At 44.8% G+C, this 17354-nt stretch overlaps 2 protein-coding genes across 2 annotated transcripts in view; both read right to left on the bottom strand.

Annotated features, from left to right (window-relative positions):
- Nucleotides 1-17354, bottom strand: part of LOC140723824 (uncharacterized) — a 746760-nt gene that overhangs the window by 707964 nt on the left and 21442 nt on the right. The gene's annotated exons all lie outside the window — the stretch shown is intronic.
- On the bottom strand, nt 3740-6670 carry LOC140723830 (uncharacterized). Its single transcript, XM_073038383.1, has 2 exons — nt 6231-6670; nt 3740-5025 (listed from the first exon to the last, which is right to left on the bottom strand). The coding sequence occupies exons 1-2, from the start codon at nt 6645-6647 to the stop codon at nt 4474-4476; spliced, it is 969 nt and encodes a 322-aa protein (XP_072894484.1). The 5' UTR covers nt 6648-6670; the 3' UTR covers nt 3740-4473.

Genomic DNA, 17354 nt, shown 5'->3' with positions numbered 1-17354 from the left:
TGGTAATGGAATATCCATCATTATCGTTTCCCCCTCCATTCCTCTGGGGAATTCAAACGCGCTTTGTACTTCAGGCCAAGTGGGTTCCACACACCACTTTTCAGAACATCTCAACATTTCCAGACAAGGAGTTATAAATTTCACAAATTTGTCCCATAGCCCGGACTTCGTACAGGGTCTATAGCCCAATTACTGCGGTGGTGCCAATCATAATTTTTTGGATAACATATAACAGGATCGACTTCTGAATTCTCTTCTTCCTTATTTCTCCCCGTTTCCTGTTCCAATACGCAAATTATTGAAATGTCCTTTTTTTTGAGACCCCTCGACAGTTCAGAAGCGACCTTAAAACTGGGCTCATCTTTCCTTGCATAGGTCTTTGTCTTGCTGTTTGTCCCCCTCCTGCTCCTCTGCTTCGTTTGACTGAGCGGGGTCGGGGTGTTTGATTCTGTCGAATCGCTTCTGCTGAAATGAAAACTTTGTCCAGACCTGATTCCGGCCTGGTCACAGGCTGTCTAGGTGAGGATATAAACATTGAGACGCCTCCACTTTCTTTTGTTTGGACATCGTTTGGTCAGTCAGTCTATTTTGTTGTTGTTGTTGTTGTTTCGGAGTTTGGTGTCTCTTAGATGCCTCCAGCACTTATTCAACTCAAGTCCAGTTTACTGTCATTTAACTACGCACACGCACACCGACAAACGAGACAACGTTTCTCCGACCCAGGGTGTGAAGCACAGCAGCGCACACAGAACGTACACAACACACAACCACTTATCAAAGCAAGGACAACATCCTCCGATGAGACAGGCACCAATAAACACAGTTAAGTGCATAAGTCAAAGCACGTTTTTATATAATCATAATCCCACGTAGGATCTCCGTCTCCGCTACCAGTTTACTGTTGAAAATATTTGATATACTTTAACTAAAAAGATCCCCATAGAGCCACCGTCCTTTGGTCCAATCACACAAGCCACTAGTAAAAGGAATCACATGGCTAGTATACCCACTTTCCAACCAGACCTTATCAGCCGGGAGACCCCAACGGATCTCCCAGTGGTTACTTTATTCGTTCAACATTCGGATGCTTCTTTCTCGTTTTCTTCTTTACCTTTACAGATAAAATTCTCCCCGCATTACACTCATCAACATTACTATCATTACTTATCATCTTCCTTCAATCTACTTACCTTGTTTTCATCTTTATCTTTACAGGGAATTCTCTCCACTCCTCCGCATTCCTGATCAACGTTACTGTACTACTTCCCATCCTACTTCAATCTACTTACCTGGTCCTGCAAAGGGAAGACAGTCAGTCGCAGGCACAAGCGCGAAAGAAATTTCGTTACATTCCTCTCTTCAAATCTTATTTATATCTATTGGTTTTATTTACTAATCGGAGAATATCTTGAGTGGGACTAGGATCCAGATCCGGATCTCCTTATTTCAGACAACACTTCACATAATACAGCCGTCTTTCCTACTTGGTTCCGCCGATCCCATCCTTTCTACCCGGTCATGGGCCAGGATCAGGGAGGCTCACAGCGGAACACCCAACGGGTGGCGAACTCAAAATTGCCTCTGGGAGTCTCAGTCATTCCATCGTTCCACCCCGTTTTGTTGGGATCCTCCTGGTCTACAGCAATTTGTCAGAGATATTTCAAAATGAAGTTCGGTACCAGATTTCAATAGGAGAATATTTTATTTTAGCATGATATCACAGAGAGTCCACATGTGTGGAACTCTGAGGTACAAGTACAAGGCTTGCCTTTAGATCTAGTAGCAGGGAAGCGTGCGAAACCGTAGAACAATAGAATGCGGTAATAATGTTGTTTTCTTGATTTGTGGTTCATCCGTTTCCACCCATCTGTGCAGCCGCGTTATCTTTCCGAGGAGTATTGGTGAGGAGAGGATATTCTTAAGTGGAAAACGCAGAAGTCTGCGATTTCATAACCTAAAGCAACATCAGGTACAACATCAGGATAATGAACGATACAAATCCCTGCACCGCTTGGTTCAGAGAACATGTAAGGAAGCGAAAGAGAATTGGATGAATGAACAGTGCGGTGAAATTGAGCGGTTTGAACGAAGTCATGATTATAGAGGCCTTTACTGAAAGGCAAAGGATATGCGGAAATTAAGGAGGACTGTGCCATCAGCTGGGTGTATCGAAGACGGTAGTGGTAATCCATGCCATGAAAAAGAAGAGATCACGGACAGATGAGTTGAGTACATCTCGGAATTATTTGAAGATAGCAGGATTGAGGATTTACCACAATCAAATCAAATGACTAATCAGCAGAAAAACTATTGATGTCAGAGATGGAAAGTGCGATTTGGAGTCTAAACGTCAGAAAGACGGCCGGTGAAGATAAGATTTCCACTCAAGTTCTGAAATCACTTGGCCCGAAGGGAAAAACGAACCTTTCAGCGATACTAAACAACAGTTATATGACAGGAAATCTTCCGGAGGACTTTCTCTAATAGGTATTTATCGCCTTACCAAAAAAGCCAAGGACGATAAAATGTAACGAACACAGGACGATGAGCATAATGTCCCGTTGCGTCAAGGTACTGTTGAAAATAGTGTTTGGCAGAATGAAAGGTACAATCAGCGGTGAAACTGAAGAAGCACAGTTTGGTTTTCGTAAAGGCTCAGGAACAAGGGAAGGAATATTTGCGATGAGAAACTTCCTGGACAGATGCACTGAGGCACAAAAGACCATCTACTTATGCTTTATTGACTATGAAAATGCTTTTGATAAAGAAAAACATGAGAAAGTAACAGAGATGCTGAACAAGTACGATCTGGGATGGGAGCATTTGCAAATAATAAGGAAATTGTATTGGAAACAGAAAGCGGCGGTCAGGGCAGAAAATGGGCTATCACCAAGGGCATGTATTGAACCAGGCGTAAGGCTCTCCGGATTTGTTCAACCTCTATGGAGAATGGATATTTCGGGAATGCGACCATCAGGAGACAGGTATTCCAATGGGAGGCCGGAAGGTGGAAAACTTCAGGTATGCGGACGACACCGCGTTGTTAGCTGACAGTGAAAGAGAACTGCAAATTATGCTGAATAAAGTGAATGAGAAAGGCCTTGAATACGGACTAAAAATCAACCGTAAGAAAACAAAATCGATGGTGGTAAGCAAAACAAACACTAAGGCTCATTCATGATGGTATCATTGCAAGTCAATGGACAAGACATTGAACAGGTGCGAAAGTTTGATTATCTTGGCAGTTTTCTGACAGATAACGGGAGATGTGAGTTTGAGATCAGAAGGAGAATAGTTATGGCTAAAACCCAGTTCATGAAACTAAATGATCTACTATGCAATCGGAAGGTAGATATCCAAAAGTAGAATCCGCTTCGTCGAGTGTTACGTGTGGTCAGTGCTGAGGTGAGGATCAGAAACATAGATCCTGAGGAATGATGACATGAAACGAATTCATGCTTTTGAAATGTGCTGCTGTCGACGAATGTTGTAGATCAGCTGGGTGGAGAAAGTTTCAAATGAGAGGGTTTTGTCCGAAGCTGGTAGACCACTGATGTTGCTGGAGAAGATTATGAAGGTAAAAGTTGCTTATTGTGGACACGTTACGCGGAGCTATAACATCTTGTCGGACTTGCTATTGTCGTGGTTTCTCGTGCCCCGCAAATGACTAGGAGACGCAGAAGATTCTTCAAGAAGGGTTAAACTTTAATTTGCAAATCAAAGCTGAGACAGTCATTGAGCTAGTCGCTGATTGCCCACCGATCCTTGGACACAGCATTTTTTATAGCAATATCCTGGTCCAGTTGCATTAGCATATGTAATCGATCTATAATTGCGTATTACACGTACCTCACGTACATCATGTCCCTATTGTTTCTATCAATTGACTTAATCATGTTCTAATCTACATCTCTTAGCTACCTCTCATTAACATACCATTGTCTTCTACTACATTTTTAAGATTTCAGTCTCCTACCAAATTGGGTACATGTATAGCAAATAGTAGTCCTAGGATTATGTGACTTAATTATGTTCTAATCTATATCTCTTAGCTACTTCTCTATATCTCTTAGCTACTTCTCATTAACACATCATTGTCTTCTACATTTTTAGGATACATGCATAGCAAATAGTAAGCTCTTTCTGTAGCTACCTCTCATTAACACACCATTGTCTTTTACATTCTTAAGATACATGCATAGCAAATAGCAAGTTTCAAAACTGACTTCATAGTTTTGGTAAATTTATACTTTTATACTCCAATATATCCCCCCTTTGAGACCCAGAGGGTCTCACCCAGAGAAAGAAGACTAAGAGTTTGCGCACAAAAGCCCCAATAAACTCAAGCACTTATTCCCAAATCTCGGCTTAAATTAAATTTTCTGCGCCAAGACCTCAAAGTATTCTCTCCCTGTTACCCTGGGCCGCTGAGCCAAAAACCTGTCCCTATGTATCTGAGACAGGGAAAAAGACTCAGCAGCCCTTACAATCTACTCCCACACTGTCGTTTTGCTTCTGTTCATCCTGCAGGTGTTGTAGGCTGTAACGATACATTTTCGGTGTTTCTTTCTCCACTAAGCTTGCTTCAGTAATTGCTACGAGCATCGGAAATTGTTTGGTTGCAGCACACACTACAAGAGATTTGAGACAAGGAAGAAAACAGCACAGCAGAAGCGCACAGCTGAACAATATAATACTAACAGTTATTGCTATTTTAGTCAGCCATGCTCCCCATCCTCCGAGTCTACTTTCTAACCAATCAAAGAACTGATGTCCGAACCCTGCATTCTGTTTGACCTCCGTCCGCAGATTCTTTAACTTATTCATTGCTCTGGTGAAAGACCCTTCTGGGCTAGTATTGTTCGGTATGAAAGTACAGCATTGTTCTCTAAACATTACACACACACCCCCTTTCTCTGCCAAAAGCCAATCCAGTACCTGTCTGTTTTGCCACGCCATCCTGCTAGTTGCATCCAGCTGTTGCCCTAAGGCCTCCAGTGCATCATCGGTGTAGTTGATGAATCTCTGCTGATTATAGTATATATAGTTTATCCATTCAACATTTTTGCTCACTCCTATCACAGGTATGATAGCTTCCCAGCCTGCAGCAATCTCATTTCATGCCTTGAATTCGTTAGGTATACCTCTGGGCTGCCCTATACTGTCAAACCGGATTGTCGGATCCGGGTCATATTTTCTCTTCTGCCGTAGCAGAGTCCGCTGCTCAGGGAAGTTAGCATTGGATTGTACTTCAGGGGACATTATAACTTCCTGAAGCAGCATGACACGCGTACATGTTCCTGCCCACCTGAGGGGGAGCGTAGATCTCAGACCTCCTTCCTGCCCACACAGCCACCAAGTGTCTGCTAATGGGATAGTCTGAGACTCCATTGCACTCCATTGTACCTGGGGTTACATCCCATGTCTGAGTGCAGTTGCCTCGGAAATGGCCAACTGGGTGAGTGCCCACCCGCATGAAACATTCATAATGCAGATGGTCCTGCATTATAAGCTGTGGCAGTGTAGGTGTCTGGCTTCTTTTGTTTATAGCCCAGGGTCTGCTATAATTACAGTGATAGGCAAGTTTGTTTTGGTCAAACTGCGAGGACTCCTGATATAGCATACACCAATATGGGCACATGGGTGCATTGTTCATACAGTTTTGATAGCAGGAATCTGTTTTAACGCAAACCCTCATGAAACAAGCCCTACCCGGACCTGGACACTGTCGTTCGCATTGTTCCCTGTGCTCTCTTCGCCACCGCTTGCAAGTGGAGGAGTTATAAGGCATGGGAACTACATGCTGAGTGGGGGTTTCCCTTGAGCACAGGTAACAATTCTGTCTCTTCATCATTCCTGCCGTGTAAGCTGCCCATTGATACCACTGATTAGTATGTGTCTTTAACCATGGCGAGGAGGTAAGTGTTGTGCTCCTCTTACTTCTTTTCTGCAGGTTACCAGTCCCATTCCATATCTGCCCCACTAATGGTACCCAAGTCTGCACTACTAGAGTATGTGGGTGTTTTGTCCCCAGGGGCACAACTGGTCGTTCCCAGCTCATCCCCATTATCTGGAGAAGCCCTATTATCCACCACCACATCCTGAGGGTCTTGAGGCCCATCCTCAGAATCAAAAATTTCCCTTACCAATTGATCAAACTCCTGTGGTGCAGTGTCAGCTTCTTGTTCCCCCTGTCTGTCTCCTGCTAATTGCTCTTCCGCATCACTTACCTCGGACACTTCACCTGATTGCCCTTGCAGGACTGCCCTCGTGCAATGGTTCAGGTGGTACCAGGTGGAACGTCCTTCTACCTGAACTGCGGTGGGTGATGCCTTAGTTACCGTAAAGGGTCCCTCCCTTCTTGGCTTGTTCCACTTTCTCCAAAAAACTCGCAGGTAAACCTGGTCTCCTGGTTTAATCCGTCCTTCCCCTTGTACGGTCTCCGGCTCTTTCTGTTTTTCCTGGACATAAATAGACCTGTGTATCATAGTTAGCTGCTGCATGTATTGTTTCAATTCTATTTCCAATTGTTCCAAGCTAGGTCCCTTATACGGCCCTCTCCACTGGGGCACTGGCATGGGCCTCCCAGTGAGCATCTCATGCGGTGTCAGGCATGTTATTCGATTAGTTTGCATGCGGTAACTCATCAATGCTAACGGTAAAGCATCGACCCAATTAAGTTTAGTATCTGCACAAATTTTGCTTAGTTTGGCTTTCAGGGTTCCATTAATTCTCTCTACCATGCCCTGCGACTGAGGGTGGTATACACATTCAAACCTTTGCTTTATCCTGAGCGCCTGTAGTACCAGTTTGACCACTTTCTGAATAAAAGCTGAACCGTTGTCTGAACTAACTTCTGTAGGTATTCCAAACCTTGGGATCACTTCATTTGTCAGAAATTTTACCACTGCCTTTGCCGCTTGATCTCTTGAAGGTACCGCCTCCACCCATCTGCTAAATCTATCAATTACTACCAGCATGTATCTTTTCCCTCTCACTGTCTTTATAATGTCTACGTAATCGATCACTAAATGTTTAAATGGTCCTTCAGGTACAGGAATGTGACCTATTGGGGTTGTAATTCCCTTCCGAACATTATATTGTGCGCATACCTCGCACTGTGACGAAACAAAGTCCACTGAAGCCTGTAAATAAGGTGACCAAAAACCATCCTTCTTTATTTTCCTTCTCACTTCCCCCCTTGCACAATGGTCCATCCCATGCGCTTCTGAAATCAGAATCGTCAGTAGAGGGGTGGGCGCTACCAGCAAACCGTCTTCCGTGCTCCACAAACCTTCCGGGTTCTGCTTGGCCCCCTTTTTCTCCACATTGTCTGTTCTGCCAAAGTTGCCTTACCTTGTATTTCAATTAGGTCCTCTACGTCAGGTTCTGGAGTTAGGCTTACCTGGGGGGCAATGACAGCTGACGTACATCCAGACGCTTTTCTAGCTGCCTCGTCTGCAGCTTGATTTCCCTTTGTTATTACATCGTTTCCCTTTTTATGTGCCTGGCATTTTACTATAGCCAATGCTTTAGGTTTCATTATGGCTTTTATCAAGTCTAGAATTTGCTGACAATGTTGTATGGGATCTCCGCTACTTTTTTAAAAAACCTCTCTGCTTCCACACTGCCCTGAACAAATGGCATACTCCGTGAGCATATGCTGAATCAGTATAGATGTCTACTTTCTCACCTTTCATCATTTCACACGCAGCTGTCAGGGCTTTGAGTTCTGCTAGTTGGGCGGAACACGGTTGGGGACAGGACTCCATCCTAATAATCTTATAGCTCGACTGATCCTGCTGCACCACTGAGAATCCTGCGTGATTTCCATCATAATCCCTATAACAAGAGCCATCTACGAACAGAACCTTTTTATCTGCATCCTCTAGTGGTTCTGACCGTAAATCTGCTCTCAATCTGGCAAATGCCATCGTCTTCCCTACACAATCATGGGGTTCTCCTTCATAGTCCAAAGGGACAAAATCGGCTATATTACTGGTAGTGTATCTCTGTATAGTTATGTCTGGAAATGTCAATAGCATCTGATACGCTGCTATCCTGGCTGGCGTCAGCATAGATTTTCCCCTTTCTAGCAATTCTGCTACTTTGTGGTGTGTGTACAGAGTCACAGGATAGCTCAGGCTTACAGATGATGCCTTTTCATATGCATAGTACAGCGCCGCCAATCTATGTTAACAGGGTGGATACGCCCGTACCACCTCATCATTGTAGTGGGAGAACCACTACAGCGTATCTTCAACATGAGCCTGGAGCAGAGAAGAGTACCCAGACAGTGGAAGACATCCTGTATTGTCCCGGTACCGAAGAAACCACAACCAAAGGAGTTGAATGACTTCAGACCTGTTGCCTTGACGTCGCACGTGATGAAGACCATGGAGCGGCTGATAATACAGAATCTGAGGCCACAAACCAGGCACGCCCAGGATCCTCTTAAGTTTGCATATAAGGAGAAGGTGGGAGTGGAGGATGCCATCACGTATTTGCTGCACAAATCACTCTCTCACCTAGAGGGGGTCAGTTGTGCTGTGAGGATTACATTCCTTGACTTCTCTAGTGCCTTTAACACCATCCAGCCCAAGATCTTAAGGCACAAACTAACAGAGATGGGAGTAGACTCTTACATGGTGGATTGGATAGTGGACTACTTGACAGATAGACCTCAGTATGTGCGGTTGGGAGACTGTAGGTCTGACACGGTGGTCAGCAGCACAGGGGCGCCGCAGGGAACCGTACTCTCTCCGGTCCTGTTCACCCTGTACACATCAGACTTCCAATATAACTCAGAGTCCTGCCATGTGCAGAAGTTCGCTGATGACACGGCCATAGTGGGGTGTGTCAGGAATGGACAGGAGGAGGAGTATAGGAAACTGATGCAGGACTTTGTGATATGGTGCAACTCAAACTACCTGCGTCTCAATATCACCAAGACCAAGGAGATGGTGGTGGACTTTAGGAGATCTAGGCCCCATATGGAGCCAGTGATCATTAATGGAGAACGTGTGGAGCAGGTTAAGACCTACAAGTATCTGGGAGTACAGTTAGACGAGAAGCTTGACTGGACTGCCAACACAGATGCCTTGTGCAGGAAGGCACAGAGTCGAATGTACTTCCTAAGAAGGCTGGCGTCATTCAATGTCTGTAGTGAGATGCTGAAGATGTTCTATAGGTCAGTTGTGGAGAGCGCCCTCTTCTTTGTGGTGGCGTGTTGGGGAGGAAGCATTAAGAAGAGGGACGCCTCACGTCTTGATAAGCTGGTAAGGAAGGCGGGCTCTGTCGTGGGCAAAGGACTGGAGAGTTTAACATCGGTAGCTGAACGAAGGGCGCTGAGTAGGCTACGGTCAATTATGGATAACTCTGAACATCCTCTACATAGCACCATCCAGAGACAGAGAAGCAGTTTCAGTGACAGGTTACTATCGATGCAATGCTCCTCAGACAGGATGAAGAGGTCAATACTCCCCAATGCCATTAGGCTTTACAATTCTACCTCCAGGACTTAAGAACTTTTTAAAGCTATTAATGCTTTTTGAGACGGTGATTTAGATGCATATCATATTTTTTTTACTGAGTTAAGTATTGTATGTAATTAGTTTTGCTACAGCAAGTGTATGGGACATTGGAAAAAAAGTTGAATTTCCCCATGGGGATGAATAAAGTATCTATCTATCTATCTATCTAGTCTCGTACTGTGGTATGCTATCGGCTGCTTTGCTTTTCCTGTGCCTGTCTCTTGTGTTAGAACCGCTGTGACATAACCCTCCTGTCCGTTGGATATATACAAATGAAAAACCTTCTCGTAGTCAGGCAAAGCTAATGCTGGTGCTGACTGCAATTCCTGCTTAATAGTATTGAAAGCTATCTCCACCTCCCCATTCCACTGTAAGCCGTTCTTCAAATTTGTAATTCCTGCTTCTTTCATTATCTTTCTCAAAGGTGCCACAATCTCAGCATAATCTCCTATCCAGTCTGAGCTGTACCCTGCCATTCCCAAAAACGTCATCATCTGCCCTACAGTCTGGGGTTTTGAGGCCTTAGTTATTGCCTCAATCTGATATGATGCTATCGCCTTCACTTCCTTGGATATTACCCTGCTTAAGTATTCCACTTGCTGCGTGCAAAATTGCAGTTTCTTTTTGGATACTTTATGTCCTCTGCGCGCTAATTTCTCTAACAGAGTTATAGTGTCCTGCTTACACTGTTCCTCACTGTGGGAGCAAATCAACAGGTCATCCACATACTGTAACAATGTACTTTCCAATGGTATGCCCTCTAGGTCTGCCTTCAACACCTGATTAAAAACATGTGGTGAATGTTTAAATCCTTGCGGCATTCTGGTATAGGTATACTGAGCACCTCTGTAAGTAAATGCAAACAAATACTGACACTGATCGGCGAGAGGAATGCTGAAGAAAGCCGAACACAAATCAATCACTGAAAAGTAACTTGCTTCTGGTGGAACATTAGTCAAAAGCGTGTGTGGGTTGGGGACTACCGCTGGCCAGTCCTCTACCACATCATCTACCGCTCGCAAATCATGCACCAATCTCCGCTTAGATTTATCTGCTTTTAATACCGGCAACAACGGGGTATTGCATGGACTGTTTGCTCTTTTAAGCACTCCTATTTCAAGCAACCCCTGCACTGTCGATGCTATTCCCTCTTCTGCTTCTGGTCTTAGTGGGTATTGTGGTCTCCTGGGTGGAATTGCTCCTTTTTTCAGCCTTATTTCCACCGGACTAGCTGTTTTTATTTCCCCTACGTCCGTGTCATGCTGTGACCACAGAATAGACGGCAACTCATCTAACCTTTTATCTTTCTACTGGCCTCTTTCCTTTCCCAGCAAGGGCATGTGTGGTTGGGGAGTTATTTCGACCTCTCTCACTGTCCCTACCATATCTACACTTACCATTATTTTAATACAACTGTTGTCTTCTGATCTCCACACCTCTGGCGTGATTTTCCTCCACACTGTTACGGTTTCAGCACTCTTAACTAAAGTTCCTAAGCCTTTAGACTGATACCCCTTATTTACCAATAACGTTACGTGGGGCGCAGCCTCCGGTATCCTGTACCATTTTTCTAAAAAGGTGTTCCACTTAACTTGTAAAGCTGCCCCTTGCTTTGCAATTATCACAGCCCCCCCCCCCCCTTCAGGTGCTGTTGGGTACATACCTCCAGGTGTCATCTCTCCTCTAACTCCCTGTTCTGAGTCTCGTCAAAAATCACTGTACAATGTAGCTCAGATTTGGGCATTACAGCCCTGAGTAATATAGCCTGCACGCCCTTTTTCCATTTTTGCCAGGTTTCCTGAATCTGATCTGCGATGTCTCCTATCCAAAAGACATTAACCTTCTTGTCTTCTTGCACTATCAATTGAGCCCCTGCTCTTTTCACACTCAATCCAGTTCTGGTGCATTCTAATTTTAATTCCAGTTTCAATAAGGCATCTCTGCCTAACAAATTAATCGGAGTTCCTTGAAATACTAGCACCGGCAAAACAATTTCTTTATTTCCCATTCTCAACCGCACTGGAGCCGTGCACTGTGTCAACTGTGTTTTCCCCGAGTACCCTACCGTCTTAATAAACTTTCCTGACATGGGAAGGTGAAGGGCATACTGTGGCTGTACGCAAGTGTACGTGGCTCCAGTATCTATCATCATTGGTGTCAGTTGCCCTTCTAACATAACCTGAACAATGGTTCCTCATCTGCCTCCCTTGTTATCATTGGGTAATGTCCCTTTCCAGTCAAGTTCTCAGGGCACCCTAATACCTCGCATAGGGGTCCACAGGTCCGCTTGGGCCTGTGGGGGCTGGTCCTTGGCTAAACTTTAGTTCCCTTCTTATCGGTTCCTGCTGGTGTGTGACAGGCCATAGTATAAACGGACAATCTCTACTCATGTGCCTGGCTGATTACATTCCCAGCACAATCTCTCTACCTCTCTTTCCCACTGTTTCCTCACTGGTCCCCTTTGCCCATAGCTCCTCTGTCCCCCTGCTTGGGACTTCCAGTCCTATCTGGGCTGTTTGAAGTTAGTCTGTTCCTGATAGGGCATTTGTGGGAATGCTCCCTCAAAGACATTTATTGGCATGGGGTTTTCCAGCCCTTGTCTTACAGTATGATCGGTCCCTCCATATAACCGTGCTTTGTCCAGTTCGATGGCTGTACTCGAACTGGTGGTTGCTGGCAGCATCTTTTTGTTTTTCTCTTTTTCCTTCTTTTTGAGTTCTCCGAGCTGCATTTGTATTAACTTTCTTTGCACCTCTTCCTGCTGCTCAGCCAACCTTAGTTTGTCTTTCTGGTATTTCTCAACCGCATGGACTACGTGGTCTCTAAATTCTTGTGGGGTCTTTGACGTCAGCCCAACGACTTCCTCCAATTTGGATTTTACTTGTGGAGACATTGCATCCAAAATGCTATGTCGGAACAGTGAGGTCATAAATAAGCTATTCTCCACCTCTTGCTCAGTCTCCAGTCTCCACCTTTTCAACTGGTTTTCTATGTAGGCTGCTGGGTTTTCAGTGTCTCCCAGTGGATCCCCTTTTAAGGCTTTGGGGTCCACTTTAAGTGGATAAAGCTTTCTGAGGGCCTGCCATACCCTCTGTCTCACTCTGTCAAACCCATCTCCATCAGTTCTCGGGTCGTTCGCGTTTACTATGCCAGCCATTTCCATTAGTTCGTTAAATTTGGAGGTTCCCATCAACCTTATCAACAGTGCCTTCAAATCTCCCATAGCCAATAATCGTCCCGCTGTTTCTTCTTCAAAGGCTCTAATCCATTTCCCTGCTCCTTCATGTAAATTGCGCAGAGTGTTTTTCAGCCCTTCTAGGTCCTGGGATCCCCAAGGGATATACTGCACTTGTCCTGATCCTTTACCTAACAACGGCATCATTCTTCCTCCTTCTTCCCACCTGCTCCGGCTCTCCTCCTCACCTGACTCCCCAACTGCCTCAGGGTATGTCTTTACTGCCTCCCACACAAATGTCTCCGGGGTCCTGCTCTTCCCTCGGTCTCCCTGTGCAGTCCTCCCTTTCTGTCTTGATTCAATACTTGGTTGGCCCCTGGAGTATTTTTCGCATCTCTCCTGGCAATCCCCTTTCAGTAACGTATCTAGCTCTCTCTCTACTTCCGCAAGTCGCTCCCCTACTGCCTCCTTCTTCTCTTCTAGGTTTCTGCCTCCTACCTTTTCCCCACAAATTCTCGTATCCTCTCTTTCCACTTCACTCTTACTCCTCCGATGAGTCACTTTCTTTTCTAGTCTGTTTATTTCTATGGTATAACCGATACTCCTCATACTCCTTTTCCTCTCTCAAGTATTTCATCCGTTCAATCTGTTCTTGCATTTCTCTCTGTACCTGTTCTATCTTTATCCTTTCTGCCTGTATCTCCTGCCATATCGCCGCTTTTTCCGTCCCGTATTGTTTTTTCTCCTCTTCATTATCCCAAACCTGTACTTCTCCCTGCATGTTTACTGTTCCCGTCAGCAGGGGGCACTGCTTAGGGGTTCCTTCCTCATTATAGGGAGGGGGTTCTTCTGTTTCTTTCGCATCCGGGTACGGAGCCGAAGCCAGCTTCTCACCGTACCCTTCTCTCTCTCTAACAGGCTGTTTCTCCAGCACCTTAGTGTTTTCCTCGCTTGTAATCAATATTCTACCTGTCCTCCTCAGCCTTTCCCCCTCCGTTCTGAAGAGTTTTAGCACTTCCACTTCTCGTTCTCTTTTTTGCCCTCTTTTCTTAGATTTATCTTTTGGTTTGTAATTTTTTATTAGTCCCTCCATTTCTTCGCACAAATTTACATCAAACGTTCCTTCTCTTGGCCACTTTGTGACCAGGTTTTTGGTTCTTTTTTCCCATTTTTCTTAAGTTTTTGTGATCTCATTTTTAATTAACGGGAATTTTTTGCTCAGAATCTCTACTGCTGTTCCTTTACCTGTCATGTTATTCGCTCTTTTTAAGGTATTTCAGAGATTCAGTTTCTTTACTGGATAATATTATTTACTCTAGTCTAACACCACGTGGACTTTGTCTTCCTAGTCTAACACCACGTGGACTTTGTCTTCCTGTAACACCACGTGGACTTTGTCTTCCTGTAACACCACGTGGACTTTGTCTTCCTGTAACACCACGTGGACTTTTTCGTAACTAAACTTACTCTAATTCTACGCCTAGTCTATTTTCCTTTCCCTGCCCGTTCAGCCCTTCGTTTCATACGAAGCGGTACCCACAGGGATTTACCAACACCACGTGGAATTTTTCTTAACTTCTTATTAACATTTGTACTTACCCTCACTGCAGTGTTCTTGATCAATCCTCTGAGCCTCCTCTGTTAACCCCCAATTCTGCCAGATTCTTTGGACCGGAGAGACCCTTCGACAGTGGTTCCACACTTCTGAGACTCCAAGACCTCCCCAAAGCCAACAGAATTCTTAGTCCGAATTGTCGCGAAAAGCACTTACCTTTTGTTTGGGTGCACCCTTAATTCTGTTAGCCTTGTGGGGGTCCCTAGAGGACTGGGAAGCGTCCCCAATCTGCCTTTTCCTTTCCGCGGGTCTCTATCCGGTCCTGCCGTGGTCGCCAATTTTGTCGTGGTTTCTTGTGCCCCACAAATGACAAAGAGATGCAGAAGATTCTTCAAGAAGGGTTAAACTTTAATTTGCAAATCAAAGCTGAGACAGTCATTGAGCTAATCGCTGACTGCCCCCCCCCCCCACCCCCCCGATCCTCGGACACAGCATTTTTTATAGCAATCTCCTGGTCCAGTTGTATTAGTATATGCAATCGATCTATAGTTGCGTATTACTCGTACCTCACGTACATCATGTCCCTATTGTTTCTACCCATTGACTTAATCATGTTCTAATCTACATCTCTTAGCTACCTCTCATTAACACACCATTGTCTTCTACATTTTTAGGATACATGCATAGCAAATAATAGTCCTAGGATTATGTGACTTAATTATGTTCTAATCTACATCTCTTTAGTTCTTTGGCTACCACTCATTAACATACTATTGTCTTCTACATTCTTAGGATTTCAGTCTGCTACTAAATTGGGTACATGCATAGCAAATAGCAATCTCAGAACTGACCAATGTTCTAATCTACATTTCTTTAGTTCTTTAGCTACCTCTCATTAACATACTATTGTCTTCTACATTCTTAAGTTTTCATTCTTCTACCCATGCATATCAAATAGCAGTTTCAATCAAATAGCACGTTTGAAAACTGACTTCATAGTTTTGGTAAATTTATACTTTTATACTCCAATAACAGCAAGGGAGATGAGGCTGAGTACAGAGCTATGGTGGAAATCTTTGTCACATGGTACAAGCAGAATCATCTGCAGCTTAATGTGAAAAAGACTAAGGAGCTGGTGGTGGACCTGAGGAGGGCTAAGGCACCGGTGACCCCTGTTTCCATCCAAGGGGTCAGTGTGGACATGGTGGAAGATTACAAATACCTGGGGATACGAATTGACCATAAACTGGACTGCTCAAAGAACACTCAGGCTGTTTACAAGAAGGGTCGGAGCCGTCTCTATTTCCTGAGGAGACTGAGGTCCTTTAACATCTACCAGACGATGCTGAGGATGTTCTACGAGGCTCTGGTGGCCAGTGCTATCATGTTTGCTGTTGTGTGCTGGGGCAGCAGGCTGAGGGTAGCAGACACCAACAGAAACAACAAACTCATTCGTAAGGCCAGTGATGTTCTGGGGGTGGAACTGGACTCTCTGGCGGTGGTGTCTGAAAAGAGGATGCTGTCCAAGTTGCATGCCATCTTGGACAATGACTCCCATCCACTCCATAATGTACTGGTTAGGCACAGGAGTACATTCAGCCAGAGACTCATTCCACCGAGATGTAACACTGAGCGTCACAGGAAGTCATTCCTGCCTGTGGCCATCAATCTTTTCTAATCTTCCCTCGGAGTGTCAGACACCCTGAGCCAATAGGCTGGTCTTGGACTTATTTCCACTTGCAAAGATTAACTTATCATTATTTAATTATTGATGGTTTTATATTGCTATATTTCTACACTATTCTTGGTTGGTGCGACTGTAACAACACTCAATTTCCCTCAGGATCAATAAAGTACGTCTGTCTGTCTGTCTGTTCTACAGGTTCCACAGTGTTAAAATGAGAGAACAGTTGCTGTAGATTTTATCTGTCATCTTTACAAATCTACATACGAATTATCACCGAAAGTGACTTGTCATGAGGGGTATCATCTTCAAATGAATGACCACATCACACCCAGGCAAGGGTTAACACATAAGTGGTCTCCACAGGATATCTCAAATCAGATCCACTCCTACAGATCAAACGAGGTGACAACCACACATTCGATGTACGGTGAATGGATAATTAACCCACCCTTGTGGCAAAGGAAAGTTCTAAACAGTGACCTTTGGCCACTAGTTCCCTGCTTTCAATCCTTCCATTTTTCATCCGTCTCCGTCTGACTCTGAGTGTCTGTGTCCTCGGTTAAAACTAAACAAGCTGCGAGCGATGTAAACAAGCTGCAAGTCAGACTGATTCACCTTCTTAATCTCTCTCTCTTAAAATGACAGTCCACAGCAAACGAAACCCAGGGATTCATAACAATGGCCACGCCCCACTATGAACTGACTTGTGTTCCAGTATTTGGGATGACTGAGTGAATCCTTTCCCACAGACTGGGCAGGTGAACGGCTTCTCCCCAGTGTGAACTTGCTGATGTCTCTGTAGGTTGGATGACCGAGTGAATCTCTTCCCAGAGACTGAGCAGGTGAATGGCTTCTCCCCAATGTGAACTTGATGATGTCTCTGTAGATTGGCTAACTGAGTGAATCTCTTCCCACATTCTGAGCAGGTGAACGGCTTCTCCCCAGTGTGAACTCGCTGATGTACCAGTAAGGGGTATGACTCAGTGAATCCTTTCCCACATTCTGAGCAGGTGAAAAGGAACTCCCCAGTGTGAACTTGCTGGTGTGCCAGTAGTTGAGATGACCGAGTGAATCCTTTCCCACAGACTGAGCAGGTGAACGGCTTCTCCCCAGTGTGAACTTGCTGATGACTATGTAGGTTGGATGACCGAGTGAATCTCTTCCCACAGACTGAGCAGGTGAATGGCTTCTCCCCAATGTGAACTCGATGATGTCTCTGTAGATTGGATGACTGAGTGAATCTCTTCCCACATTCTGAGCAGGTGAATGGCTTCTCCCCAGTGTGAACTCGCTGATGTACCAGTAAGGTGTATGACTCAGTGAATCCTTTCCCACATTCTGAGCAGGTGAAAGGCCACTCCCCAGTGTGAACTTGATGGTGTGCCAGTAGTTGAGATGACCGAG

The sequence above is a fragment of the Hemitrygon akajei genome, unplaced genomic scaffold (assembly GCF_048418815.1).
Source record: "Hemitrygon akajei unplaced genomic scaffold, sHemAka1.3 Scf000139, whole genome shotgun sequence".
NCBI lineage: Eukaryota > Metazoa > Chordata > Chondrichthyes > Myliobatiformes > Dasyatidae > Hemitrygon > Hemitrygon akajei.
The sequence above is the reverse complement of the archived record's forward strand: the minus strand, read 5'-3'. Positions and strand labels throughout refer to the sequence as shown.

Excerpts from the sequence above, each read along its gene's own strand:
- LOC140723830 (XM_073038383.1), bottom strand. The coding sequence starts at position 6,647 with ATGAGTTACCGCATGCAAACTAATCGAATAACATGCCTGACACCGCAT. Across the intron at positions 5,026-6,230 it reads AATCAGGTGAAGTGTCCGAG|AGATTCATCAACTACACCGA; the intron begins GTAAGTGATGCG and ends TATAATCAGCAG.